Here is a 27063-nt window from a genome sequence, read left to right on the forward strand (position 1 = left end):
AAAGTCCGATTCATCATCAGATACACCGAAGACTTGTTTCCCCCGTCGTACTTTTTGGTGTTAGAGTACGTTTTTGTCTGTTTTCTCCATCCGCCAACATTTGTCTTTAGTACTGTGAGTAAAAATATTGTGATCATGAGATAAAAGCTCATGTCTAGTGCAGGGGTTGACAAACCAAAATGTCACATTGGACAAAAAACAACAACATGCTTTTGCCGCAAAAAATGACCAGTAGGGAGTGCCAAAGAGCAGTATGAATGCATGCGGCTCTAGAGCCGCTTGTACACGGAAGCAAATGTTATTTGTGTGTGATTTTCGACCCAAAACCTATCTAAAGACACTCCCAGAGACCTAAAACACTACTGTGTAAATTTTCTCAAAAATCAGTTCAGCCGTTTTGTAGCCTATAAGCTACATACGAACACACACACTCGAATCTGGTTTCATTTATTAGTCTAGATAAACAAGGAAGGCAACACAGACTGAACGTTAGTGTACCTCCAGGACAGTTGCAGCTGATTTAATGGTGGTTTTGTTGCATTTGATTACCTTGGGACGGATTATTCCCGTTTCCATTCTTTTCAATTGAAAAACGTGTTTCAATTTACAACCATTTCAGTCTAAAACGTCACTGCTGGAACCAATTTAAATTTTAAGTAGATGTACCACTGCGTGTTTGTATGTGTATGTATGTATATATATATTTAGCAATAAAGCGCACCCAAAACTTTATTTATTCGTTATTTTTTAGGTAAAAAATAAAATACAGTTAATCTTAGTAAGGGCAAAAACCTGTTGAGGGAAAAAGAAACTTCAATTATTTTTTTAATAATGTACTCCGCCCTTTTCCACTAGGGGGCTCCTAATGGGATTTGAATTACCTTAGGCCATCATAAGGACATTTTGGACAGAGCCTGTTCTCGGGTCATTTTTTTTACCATCCATTTTTCGCCGTCCATACCGCCATTTTCCAGTTTCTTCCTGGTTTCTGAGGTTTGTTTTTTGTGTTGTGGTTTAGATTATTTAGTTATTCATTGACCATGTGTTTGTTCCTTTTTGATTATTTTGTGATTTATTAGTTTTTGATCACCTTGGTTTGTTTCCTGATTTTTTTGCATTATTCTATTTCCGCCTAAAACTAACTGCACTAGTGCGGCCGCGATCCATTATCCCCAATCCCATATTGCTGTCAGACCTGGAGTTATTTTTTATTTTATTTTTTTGCATTATCTGCACGACACGACATCCTTGACTTTCTATTTAATTGCGAGCCTCCAAAAATAACCCAACCTTCCAGCTAAGGCCCATTTGTTTATGCCATTAATTTACTAGTTTGGCCCCTGTGATGATTTTTCTATCTCCCATGTGGCCTCTGAGATATAATGACAGGGGTCTTAACCCCTGTTGTACTATTTCCAAGGGTATTTATTAACATTTTAAATATGTTTTTATTTATTATGCAGCATTACAATGACTATGACTTTAGTATAATATATATTTTTTGGTGTTGTTACTGTTTTTTACACCTAAAATGAACTGCACTTGTGCGGCTGCAATCCACTATCATTGTTTGCATATTGCTGCGAGTGAGGGCTAGCAGAATGCACTTTTGTCAGGCCTGGAGTTACTTTTTTCTTTGGGGCGGCAGTAACTCAGGAGGTAGAGCGCTCGTCTTGGGATCAAGGGATCCCAGTTGGAATCCCGGCTCGTCCGTGTTACATGTCGAAGTGTCCTTGGGTAAGACACTGAACCCCTAATACCCCCAATAAGCAGTTATTACCTACATGGCTGCAATACAAGGCCGCTATTGTTAAATGTGGAGCACATTGTAAAGTGCTTTGGGAAGTCATTGACTTGAAAAGCGCTATAGAAATGCAGATCATTTCATTTCATTTCTTTATTTTTTTGCATTATTCTATTTCCAACTCAGTGGCCTTGGGGGTATGGTGCCTGCCCCGAGACTGGGAGGTTGTGGTTCAAGCCTCTTCCGAGTCAAACCTAAGACTTAAACATTGGTACCCGTTGCCTCCCTGCTTGGCGTTCAGCATTAGGGGTTGGAATTGGGGGGTTTGGTCACCTAATGACTCCCAACACCTCAGTTGGGTTGAGCGAGGGGGCTGGGAATCCCCTCCTGTGAATCTATCTCCCAAAAAGAGTCAGAAATGACTCTAGCCACCTCCCACTAGGGGGATATGGCTGTGGTATATATATATTCTCTCTCATCTCATCTCTCTCATTAGCTACACCGCTTATCCTCAGTAGGGTCGTGGGGGTGCTGGAGCCCATCCCAGCAATCATCGGGCAGTGGGCAGGGGACATCCCGAACTGGTTGCCAGCCAATCGCAGGGCACACGGGGACAGACAACTCACTCGCTCATTCACACCTAGGGACAATTTGGACCAGCCAATTCACCTGAAATGCATGTTTTTGGAATGTGGGAGGAAACCGGAGCGCCCGGAGGAAACCCACGCAAGCACAGGGAGAACATACAAACTCCGCACAGGAAGTCTGGAGCTGGATTTGAACCAACGCAGGAGGTTCCCAAGACATGAACTGTGCCGCATATGCGCTAACCACTGCGCCGCTGTGCCTATTATATATATATATATATATATATATTCTATTTCCGCCTAAAACTAACTGCACTAGTGTGGCCGGGATCCATTATCCCCAATCCCATATTGCTGTCAGACCTGGAGTTAGTTTTTATTTCATTTTTTTGCATTATCTGCACGTTTTTTTTTTTGTGTGTGGAAAACCCGATTCGGCCCAACCCCACTCGGACTCCAGCTACGGCAGCCCCCCATCTCAATTGAATTTGAGACCCCTGATCCAAAGTGTCCCCCCCCCCCCATTACGAAGGCCTCTTTAACTCACCAAACTTGACACAGTGCCCTCCGCCGGGCGTGTCGGGGGGTCACGCGTGGCAGACCCCAGGAAGATTAAGGACCCCCGCTTTTAAGCATTTTTTTCCCCGTAAAGAAGACCGCCCCCCCGCCACCCCAAATTCTCCCCCACTTTGCAGAGCATCTGTCACCACAGGGGCTCAGATGAATGCATTCTCCTCCTCCTCCTACTTGGCAAATGGCACAGGCAGGACAGAGGAGGGCACCCGGGGGAGTAGGGGTGACGGGGGAGGGGTCTACAGTGTGTTTGTTTGCATGCAAGAGAGAGAGAGAGAGAGGGAGAGAGAAAGAGAGAGAGGGAGGAAGATTCCCATTTCAGCCTGACTGACTGACTGAGTGTCATGAGAGGACACTCAGCTCCCCAAATGCTTCCTCGGACTTTCCACCAGGATTTACTCAGAATGGACTAAACCGGCACCTCCAAGGAGCACTTTTTGGGCAGGGTTTCTTCCCTGGTTATTTGGATTCCCCCCCAGCAAAGTCATGCAAGGTAGAGGAAAAACTATTTTCAACAACTGTAATAAGAGAGGCTTTTTAACGCCTCATCTGGTGGTGTGATGTTAGTCCTTTTCTGCCCCCCCCCCCCCCCCCCCCCTGTACCCATCCCCCCCCTTTTTTCTGCTTTTCTGATGTTAACAGCAGCCTCTTTCCTGCATGACAATGAGCGCCCCCCAATGCTTATCTGGCTTTATTAATTCGTGCAGGAGGGTGACGTCTTATCCAGGGGTTGTTGCGGCGGCATGGTTTTATTCCTAAATATGAAGAAGCCGAGTGTGCCGGTTTCATGGTGAAGGCAGGCGGCGGTTAAATGGAATTTGGCAGCCTCCCTTTTAATGTGATTAGCAATAGCATGACCAAATGAGGACTGCAGGAAGGTTAATTGCTTTATTGAGGGTTATTTTTATTTTATTTTATTTTATCGCCGGGTTAAAGATGCATCTATGGCAAATTTCATACTTATTATATTTATTTGATTGAGGTTATGTTGATAAAAAGTGAAACTATTACTGTGGAAAACTAAATAATGAACTTTTTAATTTTTTCCATTTATTTTCTGAACCTCTTATCCGCACTAGTTGTTTTTCATTATTTTTTCATTTTTAATTTGAAGTTTTTGTTAGTTGTATTTTTAATTATAAATGTAAACGTTTTTATTTATATTTTTTAAAAAAAACATATTTTGTTTTTATATATCCTGATTATGTATGTACATTTTATATTGTTTAAATAAAATGTTATTTTTTTCATATTTATTTATATTGTAATTATAGATCCATCCCAATTTATGATACTATAATCATTACAAAGTATTACAAATAAATACAACTATACCTAATAATTGACTATTAATTATTGACATTTTTATTTCTATTTCTTTCAAACAGGCTTCAAACCTCATAGCTAAATAATTTCACATTTATTAAATGTTTTTAACTTATTTGAAATGTATGATCATTTCTATAATTACTTAATCTAATACGTATTGTTGTCTGTTGACATTTCAAGAGCAAAGGTGCCTAAAATATACTTTGAGGTATAATCATATATCGTTTTATTACTAGGCAATAACATCCGTTTATTCAATTTTTATTGTATTTGTTATCGCTTATTACTCTGAACTTATCATATCCAATATTGCAATAGAGTTAATTCTGTTATCGCTCATTTAAGATTAAATTGATTACTTTAAATATGTTCAAACATCTTTTATTTTTATGATTGTGGTTAACCTAAGTTCAGGGATATTCATTTTTAAAAGTATTTATATTTTTTCATCAGTCTGCAAACATTTTAAATATGTTTTTATTTATTATGCAGCATTAAAATGACTGACTCTAGTATGTAATTTATTTTGTGTTGTTACTGTTTTTATGCCTAAAATGAACTGCACTTGTGCGGCTGCAATCCACTGTCCTTGATCGCATATTGCTGCGAGTGAGGGCTAGCAGAATGCACTTTTGTCAGGCCTGGAGTTATTTTTTATTTTATTTTATTGCATTACTCTATTTCCGCCTTAAACTAACTGCACTAGTGCAGTCGAGATCCATTATCCCCAATCCCATATTGCTGTGAGCGGGACTATCAGAAAGCACTTTTGTTGGGAGGCATCCCATTCTAACCTGGTTAAAATGAAATGTATGGTTGTGTTGATCCATTATCCCTGGTCGACTATTGCTGAGTGCAGGGGCTAACAGAGCGCTTTTTTTTTCAGTTCAGGACACTGATGCTACTACTTTGCGGAATTTTGGATATTGTGGGGGGTTCTGGTCCTCATTAACCTTAACAAATAAAAGGATTAAGTAAGATCTCTTCATTTTTTTCTTTTAGATCAAATTTTGTGTTCCCCCTGGGCCCTTAGCTCAATTATATACATAAAACTTTTACATATTAAATTAAGAAGTGTGAAGTGAATGCCTGCTGTGAAAGCAAAAGTCAACCCCGCGAGGGTCTCAACTGGAAATGGAATGAAGACAATTTGGTCAAGAGTAACATTTAGTCAGCATTCCTGCCAAATTCTAAGCACAGTTCGTCCTGATGTCATGACTGGAAAAACTGGACGTCAAGAGCCCCTGGCAACACTTGAATGTTTTTCTTTTTCGGGTTTTATGGCCGCCTCATCTCTTGGAGCCATCTATGTGTGGCCCGCCAGATAACAATCGGAACAGTTCGTAGGCGTCGCTTGAACTTGCAAAGCTTTATTGCAGGGTCGGGAACCTCTTTACACGAGTACATCTGAGATAAAATTAAGCTTGCACAAATATTCTTTAAATTGTTACGTGTGAAGCCGATTTTAACACGTGCAAAGCTAAAAAACCCTAAATAAGAGTCTATTTTCCATAGGGCACAGTCTCAACTAGAGTTTACAGTCAAGGTGTCACAACAACAGACCACATTTTGGCTGCGCGTCGCTAAAAACCCTTCTATGAAAGCTCATTAAACAATCTATGTTCACTGTCAAAACACTTTATGATGAAACCCCACAGAACAAACTGTAAACACCCCAAAATGCTAGAAAAACTCCCAGAGCAATTTGATTGCAAAAGCGGTAGGAATGGGCACACACTCCCCTTTCCTCCTACTCCAGCACCGTCTGCGCCAAAGGTTAATACCTCTCATTTGCAGTATTTTGAGACATTTTATTAAGACAACTTTGCACGCACCTTGTTTTGAAACCATTATTTAGGACAAATATGATGTTCAAAGAGAACCACAACACGTTTGCCGAACTGTGGGAGTGAGACAAAGAGACAAACAGGAACTTAGAGATCTGGTCAATCGCCTGGACAAAGCATCAAGCCATTATGGGATGGAAATCAGCACAGGAAAAACAAAAGTGATGACTAACAGTCCCCAAGGTATCACCACAAACATCTCTATCAACTACAGAGAGCAAAAACCGTCACCAAATTTAAATATCTTGGAGCTTTCGTATCAGAAGAGGGATCAGAACCAGAAATCATGGCTGGGATAGCTCAAACCACAGTAGCACTTGACAGACTAAAACCCATCTGGAGGGACAAGAACATAGCGGTGAAATCGAAGATCAGATGCAAGCACTGGTTCTTCCATCTTCCTCTACGCTTGCAAGACATGGACTCTCACAGTAGAACTGGAAAAGGAAATCCAGGCCTTGGAGATGCGATGCTACAAGAAACTTCTAGGCATCAGCTACTTAGCCCGTGTACAACACTATCAGAGGGGACATTGGACCCTTCAACGAACTGTTGTCAACTGTGCTCAGATGGAACCTTCAGTGGTATGGTCATGTCACAAGAACATCAGGACTGACCAAGAACATCCTCCAGGGCACAGTCCAAGAGAGCAGGAGGAGAGGAAGACCAAAACAGAACTGGACCAACAACATTAGGGAATTGACTGGTGCCACGACCCAAGAACAGGCCAGGGACCTACAGTGGAGAAGGCTGTCCAGAGTTGTGTCTGTCACAGTTGCCATGGCGCCCAATTGGTCCCGCAGTGCTGCGCCAGGTTGTGTCACGGTTGCCACGGCGCCCAATTGGCTCCGCCCATGGACACCAGCTGAAACGCGTTGACAGATTGCTCCCTGACTTCTTAAACGCTGTCTCGTGAGTCGCCTGGTGTCGGAGCGTCTGCGAAACTCCTGCTAAACTCTGTTGTGATACGTCAAGCCCTGTGAATCCCTGTTTTTGCCTGTGTTTTTCTCTTGTTTTGCCAAGCCCTGTCAATCTCCGTTTTTGCCTGTGTTTTGCTCCTGTTTGATTTTGACCACTTCCTTGTTCCGTTTAATCTACTTCCGCGACCACTGATAACCGGATCGAGAGTGCGCTCATTCATCTTCTCCCCAATAAATTGTGAGTAACGTTACGCGAGCGCGTTCTGCTTCCTGGTTCCTGTCCTGGTTCCTGACAGTGTCCACATTGGTACCCTGACAACTCATCCGGTTAAGGGATCCGTGAACCATGATTTTTATATTAGAAGGGGACACAGGTTATGGCATTATTAGAATTTCCTAGATTTGATCAAATCGTCAAATGTCAGGCAATGAAATAATGAGCGCTGATGAATTAAATTTTGTCTGGAGAGCAGGTTTGGCGGTTTTCTTGAATTTAGTCTTAACCATGGTTGGGTAGGGTTCCTTGAACTTGATTACTTTCAATGACTTTTGGATTACTCCAATACCAAATATGCTAATAAAAGACAAAAGAAACTAAATATGAATAAAATGACTAAATTTTGCGCAGGCTCGGGGAGTAACGGAATACACGGAACGGCAAAAATGATGTTGGCAAGCTGTTCGGAATTATTTTAATTTTGTTTCTGTCGCATTTTATGTTCGTTTTGCCGGGGATCAAAGAGATCAAAGCCAGGAGAGAAACCTTACCATGTGTTGTGAGTCATCATTTTATTCATGTTTAGATTCTTTTGTCTTTTATTAGCATATTTGGTATTGGAGTAATGAAATGAAATGATTTGCATTCATATAGCGCTTTTCAAGTCAAGACTTCCCAAAGCGCTTTACAGGGTGCTTCACATTTCCCAATAGCGGCCGTGCAGCCATGTAACCTGCTTATTGGGGGCATTTGGGGTTCAGTGTCTTACCCAAGGACACTTCAACATGTAACACGGAGGAGCTGGGTTTCGAACTGCGATCTCTTGATCCCTAGACGAGCGAGCTACTTCCTGAGCCACTGCCACCCTATCGGAAAGAAAGTTAGTAAAGCTTGTAAGTTATTGCCAAGAAGCAGAAATGACGTCTGACGTGAGGGAGGTGGAAGGAGGAAGCCGTGCGTCCTTTCCCCTAACGACGAGAGGAGGAAAATTTCATGTAACACGGAGGAGCTGGGTTTCGAACTGCGATCTCTTGATCCCAAGACGAGCGAGCTACTTCCTGAGCCAATGCCGCCCCACAAATCCAAAAGTAATTGAAAGTAATCAAGTTAAAGTAACCCTACCCAACCCTGGTCTTAAAATATATGGTGTGGCTCTCTCTCGAAAAAAAATCAAAATAATTTTGCTTTTATAGCTCTTTGGGTCAAAGAAGTTCCACACCACTGCTTTATTGGGTGAGGGATCAAGTCAGGGCAGAAGAAGAAGAAAAAAAAGGAATGCAGTCTCCTGGGCTGACACATTGACTGTATTGGCTGCACGAAGGCCGGCTAATCATTGACAAAAGACGAGCTCCCGTGCATAAAATGTGGACACTGGCAGGACTTGGACCCCGCTTCGGTGATGACGGGGTCAGTCGGGACAGTTTCTTGACTTTGCTTTGTGTTATGTCACAGGTTGAGTGGTTAAACAATACTCTGCCGACAGGGTCAAAGTATTAGCGTGTGTCGACTGTGCCTAGAAAACCAAAACCTTCCCAGTAGTATGGTCGTGGCCCCGGAGGCGGGGCCGGGTATGGTTTAGCATCACCCCCGGTCACGGTTGGGGTCCTCTAAGCCAGGGGTGTCAAACATGCGGCCTGGGGGCCAGATCAGGCCCGCTAAGGGATTGAATCCGGCCCACGAGACGACGCTCAGAGAAGCGCAAGAGAAAAACGAGCTGCAGGCCTAAATATGTCCACTTGATGTTGCCAAAGCCAGGTGCCTCTCACAAAGACGGTGTACTTGTATTTCTTTCTTTTTCTCCCTCTCTCTCTATCTCTATCTTTCTCTCTTTCTCTTTTCCTCCCTTTTTCTCACTCTTTGTCTCTCTTTCACTTTCTGTGTCTTTTTCTCTTTCTTTGTTTCTCTTTGTCTCTTTTTCTGTGTCTTTTTACCTTCTTTTGCTCTCTCTTCCATTTTTCCTTTTCTCTCTTTTGCTCTCTCCTGCGTTCCCCTTCTCTCCTTCTCCCATTCTCTCTTTCTCTCCTTATCTTTTCTCTCCTTCCCTCTTTCTTTCTATTTCTCTTTGGATATCATTCTTTACCCCTCTCTCACTATTTGTCTTTATATGTCTTGTTTCTCAGGTTCTCTCTCTCTCTCTCTCTCTCTCTCTCTCTCTCTCTATCTCTCTTTTCATCCCTTTTTCTCACTCTTTGTCGCTCTTTCACTTTCTGTGTCTTTTTCTCTTTCTTTGTTTCTCTTTGTCTCTTTTTCTGTGTCTTTTTACCTCCTTTTGCTCTCTCTTCCATTTTTCCTTTTCTCTCTTTTGCTCTCTCCTGCTTTCCCCTTCTCTCCTTCTCCCATTCTCTCTTTCTCTCCTTCTCTTTTCTCTCCTTCCCTCTTTCTCTCTTTTTATTTCTCTTTGGATATGATTCTCTCTCTTTCTTTCCCCCTCTCTCACTATTTGTCTTTATATATTTTTTGTTTCTTACGTTATCTCTCCCTCTCTCTTCTCTCTCTCCCTTTCTCTCTTTCATTGTCCCACCCTCTCTCTTTTTCTCTACTTTGCTTTGTCTTATTTCTTTCTTTTTCTTTCTTTCCAATATACTAGTCCGACCCACGAGAGAATGTTTGTTCTATCGTGTGGCCCCCGAGGTAAAATGAGTTTGACACCCCTGCTCTAAGCTGCGCGCGTGCAAGAAAATCTAGCCAGCGCACAAAAATGAGGGCTCAAAATTACTTAATAAGAAGCGACTTAAGTCAAAGTTACAGCGCATGAAGGTAAAAATACACGGGTTCCCCAGACGTTGTGTCCTAAATGCGGTATTTTGAAGTCGAGTAAAGTTGAGTAAAGTTAGTACAATTTGTCGAGAACCGGCTTCTTCGGCTCATCTCACTAAAAGGAACCGGCTCCTTCGGGTCCTAAACGGCTCTTCAGGTTGTTTTTGCTTCTTTAATCCCAACATGACCAAATATTAAGTAAAATTATGCACAAAATGACACAAAGGAAGGGGGAAATAGAACAAAAAAGAAAAAAAAAAGACAAAGTAGTGAAAAGCTGGAACAAAAAGAAACAAAAGGAAGAGAAAAAAGAAGGAAAAATGTAGAAAAAAAGCCTGAAAAAAAGAAAAGAAAGAAATGTAGGAAAAAAGTAAACAGAGAACAAAAAGAAAAAAGCAACAGCTCGGAAAAAATAAACACAATGAGATTTTTTTAATAGGAATTAAAAAAAAGTAGAAAAAAAAACACGGAAAAAAGAAGAAAAAGTGTGTGTTGCATTCAAATAATTTCCAATTATATCAAGAGAATCTTGTCGCCAACATTGTACTTCCACTCAAAAATGTGATTAAGTACAGTTCTGTATCTTACAACCGACTAAATAAGCCCCCAAAAATGTTAATATTATGCGACAAAATATATCAGGAAATAAAAAGAAATGGATATCTTGTGAAAGAATTGTTAAAACAAATGACGTTTGTAGGCCGCACAACCTTTGCAATCGTACATGCGTTAATTCATTCAAAAGTGAAAAATCATTTTGCATTGCCGGAAACTCAGCAAAATGTCAAGTTTTGGACATGTTTGATAATGAATTATCTTGCCACACTTGGGATTATGGTGGCTCACTGTTGTTTCAAGCGTTGCTCACCGACTCTGTGTGAAAATTACAGGGAACATTGCTCACGAGTGGACTCATTGTTCTTGTGGGACCACCGTGAGAATAAATGATGGTTCAAAACGCTAAAATATGGACCTCACAATCTGTGATATTGTGATTGAATAAGGGGTTTCTTTAAGGTGACCTTCCCTGGATTAAAGTAGGGCTGTGCGAAGATCCAGATTTTATTATTTTTTTATTTGGGGCGGCAGTAGCTCAGGAGGTAGAGCGATCGTTTTAGGATTAAGGGATCCCAGTTCGAATCCCGGATTGTCCGTGTTACATGTCGAAGTGTCCTTGGGTAAGACATTGAACCCCCAATTACCCCCAATAAGCAGGTTAGCGCCTTACATGGCTGCACAGATCACGGCCGCTATTGGGAAATGTGAAGCACACTGTAAAGCGCTTTGGGAAGTCATTGACTTGAAAAGCGCTATATAAATGCAGACCATTTCAGACCATTTAATTAATTAGTCTGGACAGACATGATTTTAAATATTTGTTTTAACTATAAAACCCAACTATCACCTTTATTAAAGAAAAAAAACACAATGACTTGAATATCTATCCTGTAGAAAATATTCAGGCAGGAATATCCCACGTTTTTATTGCACTGTATGTTTCTAGTCCAAAAACTGTAATCAAAGTACATTTGTTTTTGTTAATTACGTTTTGATTGTTTTATTATTTGATCTGTTCGTTTTATATATTCGTTATTGATTGTGAATGTTTTATGATCTGCATTAGGGGTTCAGTGTCTTACCCAAGGACTTTTGCATTTATGAAATGAAAATGAATCTGCATTTATATAGCGCTTTTCAAGACTTCCCAAAGCACTTTACAATGTGCTCCACATTTCCCAATAGCAGCCTTGCAGCCATGTAAGGCGCTAACCTGCTTATTGGGGGCATTAGGGGTTCAGTGTCTTACCCAAGGACACTTCAACACGTAACACAGACAAGCCGGGATTCAAACTGGGATCCCTTGATCCCAAGACAAGCGCTCTACCTCCTGAGCCACTGCCGCCCATGGTGTGTTTGTTGTTTCATTTCCGTTTTCTTTTTTATTTTATCAAAGGTTTTGGGTTTTTTGGTTCTTCTTTGGTCTTTATGTTTTTTTTTTTTGCTTTTGTATTATTATATTTTTGAAAGTTTTTTGAGAGTTTTTGCTATATTATTGTTCTTGATTTTTTGTATAATTTGAGGTTTTGTATGGTTTTGTTTGTTTTGTCTCATTTTTGGTTTGCTTTTTTTCTTTCAGTTTTTTTGTTGTTTCTGCTTACTATATAAGTTTCCTTTTTCTTTTTGTAGTTTTTTTAAAATGGTAAATGGTAAATGCTCTGCATTTATATAGCCCTTTTCAAGTCAATGAAGACCTCCCAACGCTTCACAATGTGCTTCACACTTACCCATTCACACACAAACTCACACACCAATAGCGGCCATGCTTTTATGTTTTTTAACTTCTTGTTTTCTTGTTTGTTTTTGTTTTGTTTTGATGCTTCATTCACACCATAAATGGAAGAATAACCTTCTGCCAAATACAGATGATTTCTTTTTATGAATCCAACCAGAAATATACAACAACAATAACAACAACAACAACCATGTTTTGTTAAATTACATTTTCTGGGTATGATAGGCCAATGAATTGTCAGGACCGGAACGGAGACAGGACCCACTTGCGTTGCGTTTCTCACAAGTTTTATTGGAAAAAAAAGAAAGGGTTGCGCCCACGATCCGGTGGTTGCTGGACGCGGGAAGGTCGCTCTGAACGCGGAAGTGGATCTTCCGTGACGAGCGATGGCGGTGTCGGGAACGGAAGAACGGGTCAGTAGCCGGGACAGGAGAGCAAAAAACGTGGTCGGGGGTCGGAAGCGAGTTGTAAGCCAGGAGAGTAGACGTGGTCTGGGACAAAAAGAAGTCGAAAGCCGGGACGGGAGAGTAAACATGGTCAGGATCAAAAACGGGTCGAACGGGACAGACGGGAGCAAAAAACAGGTGGGAGTCAGGGTCGAAAAAAGGCTTGCCTAGTGTAAACTGAGGCTTGCAGATGGACTGACAACAGGGGACAGATAGGAGTGGGTTTAAATAGGGACAGGGAGCCAATCAGAGTCCGAGGCAGTTGGCGCCAAAGGAGCGGGCACAGGTGATGCATATCGATAATCATGACATAAATACGTCAATCAAAAATATACATACACACATGTTCTGACCAACTATCTTAAATGTCAATATTAACTAGTTATTATTAATAACAGAATGTTACACCGGAGTGCAACAAAGTCCAACAAGTATAACCCTGCAAAAACACATTTTTAACAACGATCTGGCCAAGCGCAGTTCAAAAGAGAACGTTTAAGTACCCACAGGAGTTATCAGAAAATGCGGTGCCAGCTGGGCGCCATGGCAACCGTCCAGAACCTGACATTTCTATGAAACGATCAATATCATCATATTAATGTTCTTATTTTATTTCTATTATTTTATGATTTTTTTTTTTTGCAATTTTATGGCCATGATATTATTATTATCAATATTAATATGTATTTTTAAATTATTTTATTGCATATTTTTTGCATTTTTTTAACATGTTATATTCTTATCTATAATTATCATTATTTTTACTTTCTTAATGTTTGAGCTCCCAGAAAAAAATATATAAGATACAATTATTATTGGCAAATTAGTGTTATTTAAGATTTAGAAGTATTTTTGCAGTTTTCATTATATTATAATTATTACTTTTTTTTGGTTATAATTATTTGCATTATTAGTTAATTCATTTTGAGTTGACTGGGAAAAAAAATCAGAAAGCAATTTTTAATGATTTATTTGTGTTATTAATTACTGTTATTGCATTTTTTTGTGTTGTATTCTTTTGGATTATTATTTTTTCATTATTTAAAAAAATGCTGTTATTGTCATTATAGTCATTTTGGAGCTCACCGTAAAAATGATTTATTATGAGTATTATTTTAAAGTGTATAATATTTCATTCTTCATTGTGTATTGTCTTATTGTTATTGTCATCGTTTGTTTATTCACGTATTCATTTGTCAGCTGATCGAAACGAATGGGAATTCTCAGAAAGCTGACACATTTTTTTTAATACAATATAAAATCATTAGAAGACCAGTGGGTCATATTTGACCACTAGATGGCACTCTATTGCGAATAAAAACCAGTATCAGCAAGATGCCAGACAAAACATGGCGCCGACTCCTGGGTTGGGATTCCGCTACGCAAAAGAAATCAAAATCTCTTGACTTTTTTTAATCAAAATCAAAACCGAAATAATAATCCATGCATTTATGTTCCTCAGGTGTCCGGGTTTTGAGTAAAATGTCCTTCCTGCGGCGCTGATTGGCGGCGACCCAGCATGAGGCCGAGGTGAACCCGACTCTTCACGCCTGCCGACACTCATCATGTGAGCTCCCTTTTTCCACCCTTCCTCCTTTTTTAACCCTGAGCATAAACGCGAGTCCCATTTTGGAAATCGTCACAAGACATGACGAGAACTGGTCTGAGATTGCCTTTGTCGCAAGTCCTCATGGGGGGATCAAATGGAGACCTGAAGGCCCTGAGGAGGTTATTTGCATACAAAGCGTCACAAAATTGAAGAATATCAAAGTTGAGATAAGAAGATTGAGAATAAGAGATCCGGATGGAATGAGGAGCTCCTTTTGCAAACAAACGGAGTCCCGTGAATATGTTTGCGTGTTTTTCAATAAATCCAATCTATTTATACACCATTTTGAGACACTTCATTCACTGAATTTAGAGTTTAAAATGAAAATTGCAGTATTTGTTGATGTACTAGCTCAATAGCATTACCTGACTTTATTTATATTCATCCAGGACTGGCCCAAGCTTTCATGGGGCCCTAAGCAAAATTAGATTTGGGGCCTCCTATTACTTGATAATTTGGATACCTACTACAACTCATTCCATGTTCTACTCTAGGGGTGGGCAACTATTTGGAGACGGGTAGGGTTTTTTGAACTTGATTACTTTCAATTACTTTTGGATTACTCCAATACCAAATATGCTAATAAAAGACAAACTAAATATGAATAAAATGATGACTCACAACACGTGGTAAGCTTTCTCTCCTGGCTTTGATCTCTTTGATCTCCGGCAAAACTAACACAAAATGCGACAGAAACAAAATGAAAATAAATCCAAACAGCTTGCCGACATCATTTTTGCCCTTCCATGTATTCCGTTACTCCCCAAGCTTGCACAAAATTTAGTCATTTCATTCATATTTAGTTTCTTCGGACTGGCCCTTTAAGAAACCAGAAATTAGACGGATGGTAAATTTCCATGAACTAGAGCACAGGTGTCAAACAGGCGGCCCGCGGGCCAGATCAGGCCCGCTAAGGGATTAAATCCGGCCCGCGAGACAACACTCAGAGAAGCGCAAGAGAAAAACAAGCTGCAGGTTGAAATATGTCAACTTTATCTTGCTAAAGAAAGGTGCCTCGAACAAAGACACTGTACTTGTGTTTCTTTCTATCTCTCTCTTTCTCTCGCTCTCTCTCTCTCTTTCTGTATCTATCTCTCCCTCTCTTTCTGTATCTCTCTCTCTCTTTTCTCTCTCTCTCTCTCTCTCTCTCTTTCTTTTCCACCCCTTTTCTCCCACTCTGTCTCTTTCACTCTCTGTGTCTCTTTTTCTCTTTCTTTGTTACTCTTTGTCTCTTTCTCTCTCCGTGTCTTTTAACCTCTTTTGCTCTAACTTCCTTTTTTCCTTTTCTCTCTTTTCTCTTTCTCTCTTCATACCCTTTGCCCTTTCTTTTCTCTTTTCTCTCCTTCTGTCTTTCTATTTCTCTTTGGATTTCTTTCTTCCTTTCCCTTTCTTTTCCCCCCTCTCTCACAACTTTGTATCTTTTGTTTCTCACGCTCTCCCTCTCTCTCTTTTTCTTTGTCCCGCCCTCTCTCCTTTTCCCTTCCTCTTTCTCTTATTTCTTTATCTCTTTTTCTTTCTCTTAAATCTACTAGTCCGGCCCCCGACAGAATGTTTGTTCTATCGTGTGGCCCCCGAGTTCAAATGAGTTGGACACCCCTGAATTAGAGTAATTGCCATATTAACGACAATGTTTTACTGGTATTTAAAGCCCAGGTGTGTAATATGTGCCCACTAGATGGCACTGTATTGTCTGATGCGGACGAAAACCAGTGCGGCAGAGCACAATTTTTTTCGTTTTTATTAAGTCAACGCTGGGAACAAGACACAGCAGACGGAAGGACAGACCCATGCCGACAAGTGAAGCGGTGACAAAAAATGCAACAGAAGAGTCATCTACCCGACTCCGCAATACGTAAAAAAAAACAAAAAAAGATTCGGTAAAAGGTCGGAGCTTAGTACGTGGTGGCGCCCGTGCTGGTGGTGGCGCTGGAAGGAGTGGCTTTGGCGCCTCCACTGCCGCTGGGGTATACGCTTTGGTCTTGCCCCGTGTAGGTGGTCTGGTAGGCGCCGTATGCGCTATGAGCGCTCCAAGCAGACTGGTCGTACCAACCCGCGTAATGTAATATAATGTAGCAGCAAGATGCCAGACAAACGTCGGTGACCTTAGGTACGAATTCCACTATGTAAAACAAATACACATTTCTCAACTTATGAAAATAACAATGGGATGATAGTCCGGTTATTTTTGTATTGTTTTTTTGCACCATTTGGGGTCTCAAACTCAATTTACTTTGGAGCCGGCGGATAAGGTCGGATGATGGACGATAAAAAAACAGTCACTCTGTCTGTTGGTTGTGGCGCATCAAAAATAGCCTACAATTAAAATGCTAGCATGAGTGGCTAGAGAATGAAACAGTGGGGAAAAAACCCCTTTGGGCCCATTACATGCAGGGCTCCGCTGTGGATGGTAAATGGCCAGGTCAAGCTACCTTTGTAGAATCGTCATTTGGGCTTCCGTAGTTGTGAGATGCGCAAGTATTGTAGTATACTGATATATTTCGAAACCTATGAGGATTTTGAATCATTCATGTTTAGGAAATCATGCATTTATTTAACCTACTTTTTGAATCAATATTTTTTACTTAGATTAATGGAAGCACTTTTACACACTTTAATAAATACCAGTCTTTTTAGTTGCAGATGGAGTACAATTTTATGTACGGTATCAGTACCCATATTGGTTGCTGATACCAGTATTGGCTGCCTACTAAGTGTCCCTTTAACAATCACGAACCTGAAAATGAGTGCATTGTAAATTTCCATTTAATAGAGTAATGACAATATTAAGGAACATATTTTGGGTTGGATATTTCTTGAAAAATATCAATTATTTCTTTCGCAAAGGGAAGAGAATTTGATTATCTAATGGTATCGGTCGAAACTCAATAGTTTTTTTAATGACCGTAAATTCCGGACTATAGAGCGCACCTGATTATAAGCCGCACCCACCACATTTCGCGAAGAAAACCGATTTTGTATATACACAAGCCGCACCTGTATATTAGCCGCATGCGCCCACATTGAAAAAATGCAACACAAACACAAAATTAACCCATACCCGACAGAGTCCAAAAATCACAGCCGGCAAATTGGAACGGAAAATGATACCGGACCTTAAGAGTCTGGGTGCCTGTTGAAAGTAATCCAAGGAAACAAGTGTATATTTCCAAAGGTAAGGGTGGGAAAAATATATATCCACTATTGTCGGCCGCGTCCACAAACACGTCTCACCTTTACTCCACTTCCCGTCAGCCCGCGTTTGCCCCGCCCCTTCTTTCTCAGTTGCTCGTGCAAAATATATCAGAATAAGTTTCTAAAATAAATACATTACAAAAATATACAGTTGCAAATACATATTATACATGGTTACACATATTTACAAAGAAAGACGGTACACCGAGAGAGTTTTCAAAGCTTTAATAATAATATTATAACTTTCATCCCTAACCGTGCCTGTGAAGGGTAGCAAAACGCTACTAGCAACACGCTCGCGACGCAGTAAACGGGTCTGTTAAAAAAAACATACCGTACATGTAGAAACCACGGTAAACCGTCCTCATCTTCCTCCTTATAACTCACATCACCAAAGTTGTCTTACTTCAATATGGGAAAGAGACATTGTCATGTAGACTCACTGAATAAGCCGCAGGGTTGAACGTTTGGGAAAAAAGTAGCGGCTTATAGTCCGGAATTTACGGTATTTGAAAAATATTTTAGGCTGAATCTCTTTTTGTCTTTCATTGGTTTGCGTTTTATTTGTCATGACAATGAGCGTCAATGATACGTAGGTTTAAACTGCTAAGCATGGCAGCCCACATTTTCACCCCCACTCCGTTGCATTTACGTGCTAATTTCCCCCAAAATAGAAAAATGCATTCCATTCACTTTCTTCTCACCGCTATAGTATTGTCTTTTACGATTTTAAGCCTTTTTTTCACTTGATAATTGTAATAATATCAATGTTGTCTTAGAGGAATACTACTCAATTCAATGGCATATAAAACTGAAACTCATTGATTGTCTCTGTAATATTGTTTGTGTGGGTGTGTTCTAAAGTATAATCCAATCTGGAGGTGGCCTCATTTTTTGAAGCGGGTGGTTAGCGCGTGTGCGGCACAGTTCTGAGGTCGTGGGGACCTCCTGCGTGGGTTCAAATCCAGCTCCCGGCCTAACTGTGCGGAGTTTGTATGTTCTCCCCGTACTTGCGTGGGTTTCCTCCGGGCACTCCGGTTTCCTTCCACATTCCAAAGACATGCATTTCAGGTGAATTGGCCGGTCCAAATTATCCCTAAGTGTGAATGAGCGAGCGAGTTGTCTGTGCCTGTGCGCCCTGCGATTGGCTGGCAACCAGTTCAGGGTGTCCCCTGCCCACTGCCCGATGATTGCTGGGATGGGCTCCAGCACCCACGCGACCCTACTGAGGTGTAGCCAATGAGATGAGATGAGGACACCCAACAGATGTCCCAGAGTAGACCACCTCTAGAGAAGTCTGGTCAAGTCGTGTTTATTTGTATATCCCTTACTCACCACAAGGAGTCTCAAAGGGCTGCACAGACCACAGATTATTGCAAACTACAAACAATTATTACACCATCCCCTGATCTAAAGCCTACATGAGGGCAAGGAAAAACTCAAAAACCTCAATATAAGGAAAATGAAGAAACCTTGACATAAACCCCATGAAGTAATCCCCCTTCCAGGATAACCAGGCTGAAGAAACCTTGAGAAGGGACCAGTATCATAAAAATCCTTTCTCAAACACTCCTTGGTTTCGTTCCAGAACTTTAGACCGACTTTGAAGACGCTGACTTGTTTGGTAGCCATCTTACCAGTTTCCTAATTGATTGACCAACTAATGTTATGATAAGAGCTAATTTATGGATCTCCACCTAAACGTGGTTCCCTAAAACAAGTTAACTACACTATTTAAACTATCCCTTAACCACATACTTGCTTTTCTTCCACAGCGTTTTTAAAATCTCAATACTCTCATCTGTCTTGATTCTCAGGACTCACGAGTTTGCAGAGCTGTAACGTTATTCTTCAGTGGCTCCTTCTCTAGTCGCTCATCCAATCAGAAAGCGTGAGTAGGTAGCGTCCAAGACAGAGGGAAAAGAAGGAAATAGAGGCATGGCTCCGTCTGAGCCTAAATAATCAGCCGAAAAAATAAGAATTTCGATACTGATATCCGTTAAATTCCCAAATAATCGACCCGCTCGAACTCTATTTTAACAGCACCTAACGCACACAGCTAAGCCCTATATGTGATGGTCTATGGGTCCTGTCATTTAGCCATCTTCCATTTTTTCCATTGTTTCCTCCTCTAACAACTCATGTGAGCCACTTAGCTGCAGGATATGGCTCGCCACAAGGAGTTATTGTTATTGTCAGCTAATCTGTGTAAAAAAACCTTGCTATGTCCTTCAGGGAAAATCTTTTCACTTCAAGTTAGTTGTATACAGTACACACTTTTTACAATTAAAAAACAAAATATATATTGAATAAGATTGACAGGTGACCAGCCATGCATGCAGGGTTTGTACGGGTGCTTAAAATCATTGAAAATGCTTGAATGTTCTGTTTAGAAGGATTGAAAAGTGCTTGAACCTTAGGTGAAGTGCCTGTAAATGCTTGATATCGTTTCCATGTTTCTCAACAAATCTGCTTAAAAATGACGCTGACACTGCTTTTTGGTGGCTTCACTTTGCCATTGCATTTCTTCTTACCTCGTGATTACACATACTATCCCTTCCGTGTTTTTATTTGCTATTTATTACTTGCTTGTTTTATTTTTGTTTTATTCTGGCTTTATTGCTGTTTGTTGCTATATGTACAGTGACCTTGGTTGTCCTGAAGGCGCTTCAAAGTACCATGTATTACTATTATCTATTGTGTTGTCGCCCCCTAGAGGTTACACCCAATAGGACAGGTGAATGCTACAGCTTAAAAGGGAACTTTGAAAAGTGTATTAGTGCAAGGAATACATATCAATTAGGACAATCATTATGGTCTATGCAAAAAACTAAAGTAGCGTTTCCTAGTGGTTATTTGTAATGGGAAGAACTTCCAGCAACTGAAAATTTAAGCTACATCATTTTTACCCAATACCACTACGGGGAGAGATTTCTCTCAAAAATAAATGTATTCTCAAATTACTCAACATATAAATCATATGTCTTGATAAGGATGATTAAAAACACACACCGTATTTTTTTCTTTTAATGGTACCAAAGAAACTGAAAATCCTTAAAATGTGCTTGAATTTGCGCATGAAAAAGGCGTACGAACCCTGAACCCATTTCTGCAAACGAGCGTCCTAACCATGACACAATGTATTACTTTTTCTTTACTAGACGTACACAAAGTGTACTGTACATACGTTAATGTTTTGTACCTATTTAGCAAATCATTGCTATCACATATTTGCCTAAACTCCGCTGATACAGTATGGGTGACCTCTACAGCTTGTTTTGGCCGAGTGTTATGTTTGCTCGATGTAGTTTTCCCTCTTTGCATCACAGTGTGTATATTTATTGGAGCTACAAATTTGTACAACTACGATAGCTTGATAAGAATGAGTCATATATTTTTTTCTTAGCCCCGGCATGTGTTTAGAAGTGATGGATGTTCACATGATGAACACACTCATAATTGTATAGCTAACCTGCATTGGCTCCCTGTTAGCTTGAGATTAGATTTTAAGGTTCTGTTGGTATTATACAAAATCATGCTTGGACTTGCTCCCACATATCTTTCAGATTTAATTTACCCCTATGATCGGGTTTAGAGTCTTCGCTCTGAAAATGCTGGTCTACTAGTGATCCCAAGAGCCAAGAAGAAATTTGCAGGTTCGAGATTGTCTGCATTCGGGCCCCGGTGCTGTGGAATGCTCTACCTTCCTGTTTGAATCCAGGCTTAAAACACTCTTCTATTCCATAGCTTATGAATGACCTATATTTCACATTGACAATATCCGTGTATCATTTGTTATTGCAACATCCGCTGCAGCCTGGTCATCCTGGAAGGGGGATTACCACATGTGTAATCCCTTCTCAAGGTTTCTTCATTTTCCTCATGTTGGGGTTTTTGAGTTTTTCCTTGCCCTCATGTAGGTTTTAGATCAGGGGATGGTGTAATAATAGTCTGTGGTCTGTGGAGCCCTTTGAGTCTCCTTATGATAAAGGGCTATGCAAATCAACATGACTTTGACGATATCTTGTCATTATAGTTACTACTTACACTACATTTTAGATATATATTTTTACTGAAGATGTTTAATTTTTAGATAAATAAAGACACAATTACAATATTAGTGTCATTATTACCGTTGTGAATAGCCTGTCCCTGCTTCTTTGGCGCCAACTGCCTCGGACTCTGATTGGCTCCCTTTTTGCCCCCTTTTGTCAGTCCGTCTGCGGAACTCAGTTAACACTAGGCAAGCCTTTTTCGACCCTGACTCCCACCTGGGTTTTGCTCCCGTCTGTCCCCCGGCTTCGACCCGTTTTTGATCCCGACCACGTTTACTCTCCTTTCCTGTCTTACGACTCGCTTCTGACCCCGACCACGTTTTTGCTCTCCTGTCCCGGCTTCTGACCCGTTTTTCCGTTCCCGACACCCCCATCGCTTGCCACAGAAGATCCACTTCCGCGTTCAGGGCGACCTGCTTCCCGCGTCTAGCAATCGCCGGATTGTGGGTGCAACCCTTTCTCTTTCTTCCAATAAAACTTGTGAGCAACGCAAGTGGGTCCTATATCCGTTCTGGTCTTGACAATTAGTGTTTTTGTTTAGGGGGAAAACAATTAAAGGGAGCAGACAATTTGGAATTATTTTATTAAGTAGATAGATTCAACAGCTCACCGCTGATGTGTTATTACTATGATACTCTCATGGTATTACCATGCTGTAATTATTGGTCTGAAATTGGCTGCATAATAAAGTTCATAGACAATCCTAATGACCCATCACTGGTGAGCAATTTTCAGAACCAGTCCACGACCTTCTCGTGTGTTCTGTGGGCACCACATTTGTAGAGAACTTGACTCTATCCAGTTCCCACGATAGCGCATCCTGAATCTCGAACCCAAACAACTCACTGCGTGCTGTCCTTTATTTAGATCATGGGGAATTCCTACGCCGGGCAGCTGAAGTCTGCTCGCTTCGAAGAGGCCCTGCACAACTCCATCGAGGCGTCACTGCGCTCCACCAGTGGAGATCCGCAACCCATCTTCACACAACTCTACCTAAAGCCCGATCCATTCCCTGCCAACATGGAGGGTCAGTCGGTGGGATAACCGTTTACTCTCGTTATCGAAACTATAATAATGATTCATCTTTTAGGGGACTTGAAACCCAAATCCGAGCCCCAAGGTGGAGAGCTGCCCGGACAGGACCTCCTGATCAACAACGATCCTGAAGAGCTGGAGGAGGAAGAGGACTCGGATACCAACAGTCCGCCGCTGCCCTACTTGCAGACTCCTTTGCCGGAAGGCTGCTGCACCACTGAAGGTGATACCTGTCAGAGCTATATATTATATAAACTCTTTGTTGGCAGAATTACTCAAATAAAAGCACTTATTTTGGTTTTAATCTACCGTATTTTCCGCACTATAGGGCGCACCGGGTTATAGGGCGCACCCCCAAAAAATAGTTTTTGGTCCTATATCTTCCATAGATAAGGCGCACCGGATTATAAGGCGCTACAATGGGAACGTCGACAAAACAGTCAGATGATTGAGTCAGACTGATTACCACCTTAACATTCCCAAAGCTTGCAAAGAAGCAAATACGTGTCGTAGACACGTGCGGATGCGGTGTCTGTACGATGTCACTCAAAAGCATCGTTTCAAATATCATTCGGAAGGTTAAAGTCTTGGGATTCAAGAAATGCCAACCATTCCTTAGTTTCTATTTTCTTTTTCGCTCGCAACTTTACTGTGCATATGACAATAAACACTTGGAATTGAGTTGAATTCACTCAACTCATCACAGCAACATCAAGATCGTTCTAAAACAAGATACCGGGAAAATATAAAGCTACATCGTAAAATGTTTACAAATACAGACTAATGAAACATGTTTCTTTATGGCGTAGTTTAGCAAGCTTGCTATTCAGTCATCTTTTTCGGCCAATTGCAGGGTTTGTTTCGGCCCTCTAGCCTATCCGAGGCTCCGAATAACTTCAGCCAATAGCGATTGATTTAACAGATGATTGACACATCTTTTTCGGCCAATTGCAGGGTTTGTTTTGGCCCTCTAGCCAATCCGAGGCTCTGAATAACTTCAGCCAATAGCGATTGATTTAACAGATGATTGACACATCTTTTTCGGCCAATTGCAGGGTTTGTTTCGGCCCTCTAGCCTATCCGAGGCTCCGAATAACTTTAGCCAATAGCGATCGATTCAAATGATGATTGACACATTGGTTAGCCAATGAAACGCCGGTATATAAATCCCAGCATACACCGCAGACTACTCCACGTTCGGGGGGAAATCGAGTCGGCGGCTGTTGCGTAAGTTGCGAGACCTTGCGATGTAATATTGAGCCATATATAAGGCGCACTGTATTATAAGGCGCACGGTCAGCTTTTGAAAAAAATTAAGACTTTTAGGTGCGCCTTATAGTGCGGAAAATACGGTAATTAAGTTCTCTTCCGGTGTTTTGGCGTATTTACAATTTGTTCCGTGGATTCATCAAAAAGTATCTGTACACTGAACATATATTATATAGTGAGCTTTTATATAGAGGATTCTATAGCGTTGTACAGCCAAAACGAGTTTTTTTTTTGTGTGAGACCTTGACTGTAAATCGTAGTGAAAAGGTGCCCTATATATTCTGAAAAAGTACTGTTCTGTAATTCAGCTTTGGTCAGGCTTTGTGTGTATCTGAACAGGATTAAAAACTCAAGTTTTGAACGAGATGGAGAATATTTGCATGCAATTAAATTTGTCTCTGAGCCATAGGCACTCATAGAGAGAGCCATATATGGCTCGCCAGCCATAGGATTCCGACCCCTGGTATATAGTATAGTATACGTCCTATATGAAGAAATAGGTACAGTGACTAAAACGTCAGAATATGATGTTCAGGGATGAGACGGCGTTGTTTATATTGACGGTCTATTAATAACTATAATATAAAATGGTCTTGCGGGCTGGATATGATGACATGGCGGCCCGGACGTGGCCCGCGGGCCGGGAGTTTGACACATGTGCTCTATATGATAGTTTTAGTATTTTTGCTTAGTATTCAAATCAGTGAGTTTTTTTTTTTTTTTTTAATTGAACGTTTTTGTACCACTAATAGGCACTTAATATTACACATTGTCCCTTAAGCTTTAGCTTCTCTTAGTTTACCCAACAGATGTCGCATGGTTGCATTTTTCTTTGTGCTAATGTTAAATATTTATCAAAATAAACTAGATTATCCATTGTTTGCTAAATAACTTGGCTTATTTTTTTTTTTTTTCAAAAAACAAGTTTAAAATATCAATACAAGTACAAAATGTCAAAAATCTCTGCCAATGGGTTGAAAAATTACCGTACAATTCGGACTATAAGGCGCACCTGATCATAAGCCACACCCGGTACATTTTTAAAGGAAAAAACATTTTATACATACATAAGCCGCACCAGACTATAAGCCGCATGTCCTTACATTGAAACATGAGAGATTTACAAAGAAAGACGGTACACAGAAAGAGTACATGCCACATACCATTAAAAAGCGAAAACTCTTGGGATTCAAGATATGATGACCATTTTAAAATATGACCATCAGTGAAACATTACTATCAGTCAGAAATAAGATACAAATGCTGCCCTACTTACGGATGATCGTTCACAAGTTCAATTTGTTCGTAAATTGCTTCAGTGCTATATTTTGTATGGAATGTGTATTTAAGGTTTATATCGGTATTTTTATGGCGTGTATAAGTAACCTGTATTGTTTTGTACTAAAAAGATAAACATTTCCTGAAATAATATGCTCTTTAAAGATAAATAAAGTTGAGTTTAACTTACTTTTGGAAGATGTGCTTCAAGAGGTCCTCCTGCGTGATTAAAAAGTGACCATAAAAAGCGTTCCGACCACTTTCTCAACCGCATCAAGTTTTCTTATTCCACTTTCATTAAAAAAAAACACAGCTCGCCTCTTCGTTACTGTCAGGAACCAGAATGGAATCTCGGACCCAATTGCGTTCGTTTTAAAGGAATCTTTATTGTATTGAGCTGACAGAGCTTGCTTAGGAAGCCGAGGATTGTCGATTGCTAGCAGCGTTGGACAGAATGGCAGTTCCGTGACAGGTAGGCAGAATCGATACGTCTTAGCGGGCAGGTCGATGGCCAGGGCAGGAGAGCAGGTCGTAAGCGTGGGGCAGAAACAGGTCGACACCGAAGGCAGGCAGGAATCAAGCAGGAGAAGTCTTTGGTACTGGTAATCTGGCGAAACACACCGAGAGACACAAGTACGGTCTGACACCCTCCTCTGGCCGCTTTGTTACATCAAGGACAAAAATGGAATCCAAACGTGTAAAATACTCACTCCAAAACACACGATAATGTCGACAGTTAAATAGGAATCCGACTTAAACATTTCTGCTTCGCTGGACCTTGCTTCTTGTAAACTGGTTATTTCGCTACATTATTTCCGTTTACAAATACACAGACTGGTAAAATTATTCCCAATATGGTATTTAGCCTGGCCCCTTTACATTGACACCTGTTTATGCTAGTTTTATTCCTGCACAAAGCACAAAGTTGCATTAAACTTGTGTCTTCCTTGACACATATATTCCACCTGTCCTGTCTCGCTCTTACCTCTACTGCTCAGGCGCCCCTAGTGGCTGTTAGAAACAATGCAAAAATTAGCTGCATCGTTGCATAAGCCGCAGGCAGGGTTGGGTAGGGTTACTTTAACTTGATTGCTTTCAATTATTTTTGGATTACTCCAATATCAAATATGCTAATAAAAGACAAAAAAAACTAAATATGAATAAAATGATGACTCACAACACGTGGTAAGCTTTCTCTCCTGGCTTTGATCTCTTTGATCTCCGGCAAAACTAACATAAAATGCGACAGAAACAAAATGAAAAATCCAAACAGCTTGCCAACATCATTTTTGCCCTTCCATGTATTCCGTTACTCCCCAAGCCTGCACAAAATTGAGTCATTTTATTCATATTTAGTTTATTTTGTCTTTTATTAGCATATTTGGTATTGGAGTAATCCAAAAGTAATTGAAAGTAATCCAGTTTAAGTAACCCTACCCGACCCTGGCCGCAGGGTTGAAAGCTTGGGGTAAAAGTCGCGGCTTATATTCGGAATTTCACGGTACTTTCAGCAGTACAGATATGGTTTTAACCTGAAAATACTTTTTAAATATTCCTCAAAAATAACACTAATTAGAAAAATGTTTTTTGGTTTCAGGATTCTGCCAGGCTGGCAAAGATCTACGGCTGATCTCCTTAGCCACAGAGCCCATGGAGGTCCCGACGGGCTTCGAGTTGGTCGGGGCCAAATCGCCCAGCGTGGCCGAGCACATCCTGGTGTGCGCCGTGGACCGCCGCTTTTTGCCTGACGATAACGGCAAAAACGCACTTTTAGGTGGGCGCCCCTGGACGCAACTTTTTTGACACCAAATTGTCATTATTACCCGATTCCTTTTTTTTTAACAAAGATTTACCGCACTCAAAACTTTTCGTCAGGCAAATCCGCCATTGTTGTTTTTGTCTCGCGCCGATC

At 40.8% G+C, this 27063-nt stretch overlaps 1 protein-coding gene across 1 annotated transcript in view; it reads left to right on the forward strand.

The window, feature by feature from the left end:
* The first annotated feature begins 3253 nt into the window (after positions 1–3253).
* The window catches only part of greb1l (GREB1 like retinoic acid receptor coactivator), a 100892-nt gene continuing 77082 nt past the window's right edge, over positions 3254–27063 (forward strand). Inside the window, exons 1-5 of the mRNA XM_088348140.1 lie at positions 3254–3397; positions 14176–14280; positions 22437–22596; positions 22660–22827; positions 26749–26925. Coding sequence (XP_088204266.1) covers positions 22440–22596; positions 22660–22827; positions 26749–26925 — 502 coding nt within the window. The 5' untranslated portion in view covers positions 3254–3397; positions 14176–14280; positions 22437–22439. The remainder of the gene's footprint in view (positions 3398–14175; positions 14281–22436; positions 22597–22659; positions 22828–26748; positions 26926–27063) is intronic.

The sequence above is a fragment of the Urocampus carinirostris genome, chromosome 1 (assembly GCF_059441175.1).
Source record: "Urocampus carinirostris isolate Australia breed hairy pipefish chromosome 1, RoL_Ucar_1.0, whole genome shotgun sequence".
NCBI lineage: Eukaryota > Metazoa > Chordata > Actinopteri > Syngnathiformes > Syngnathidae > Urocampus > Urocampus carinirostris.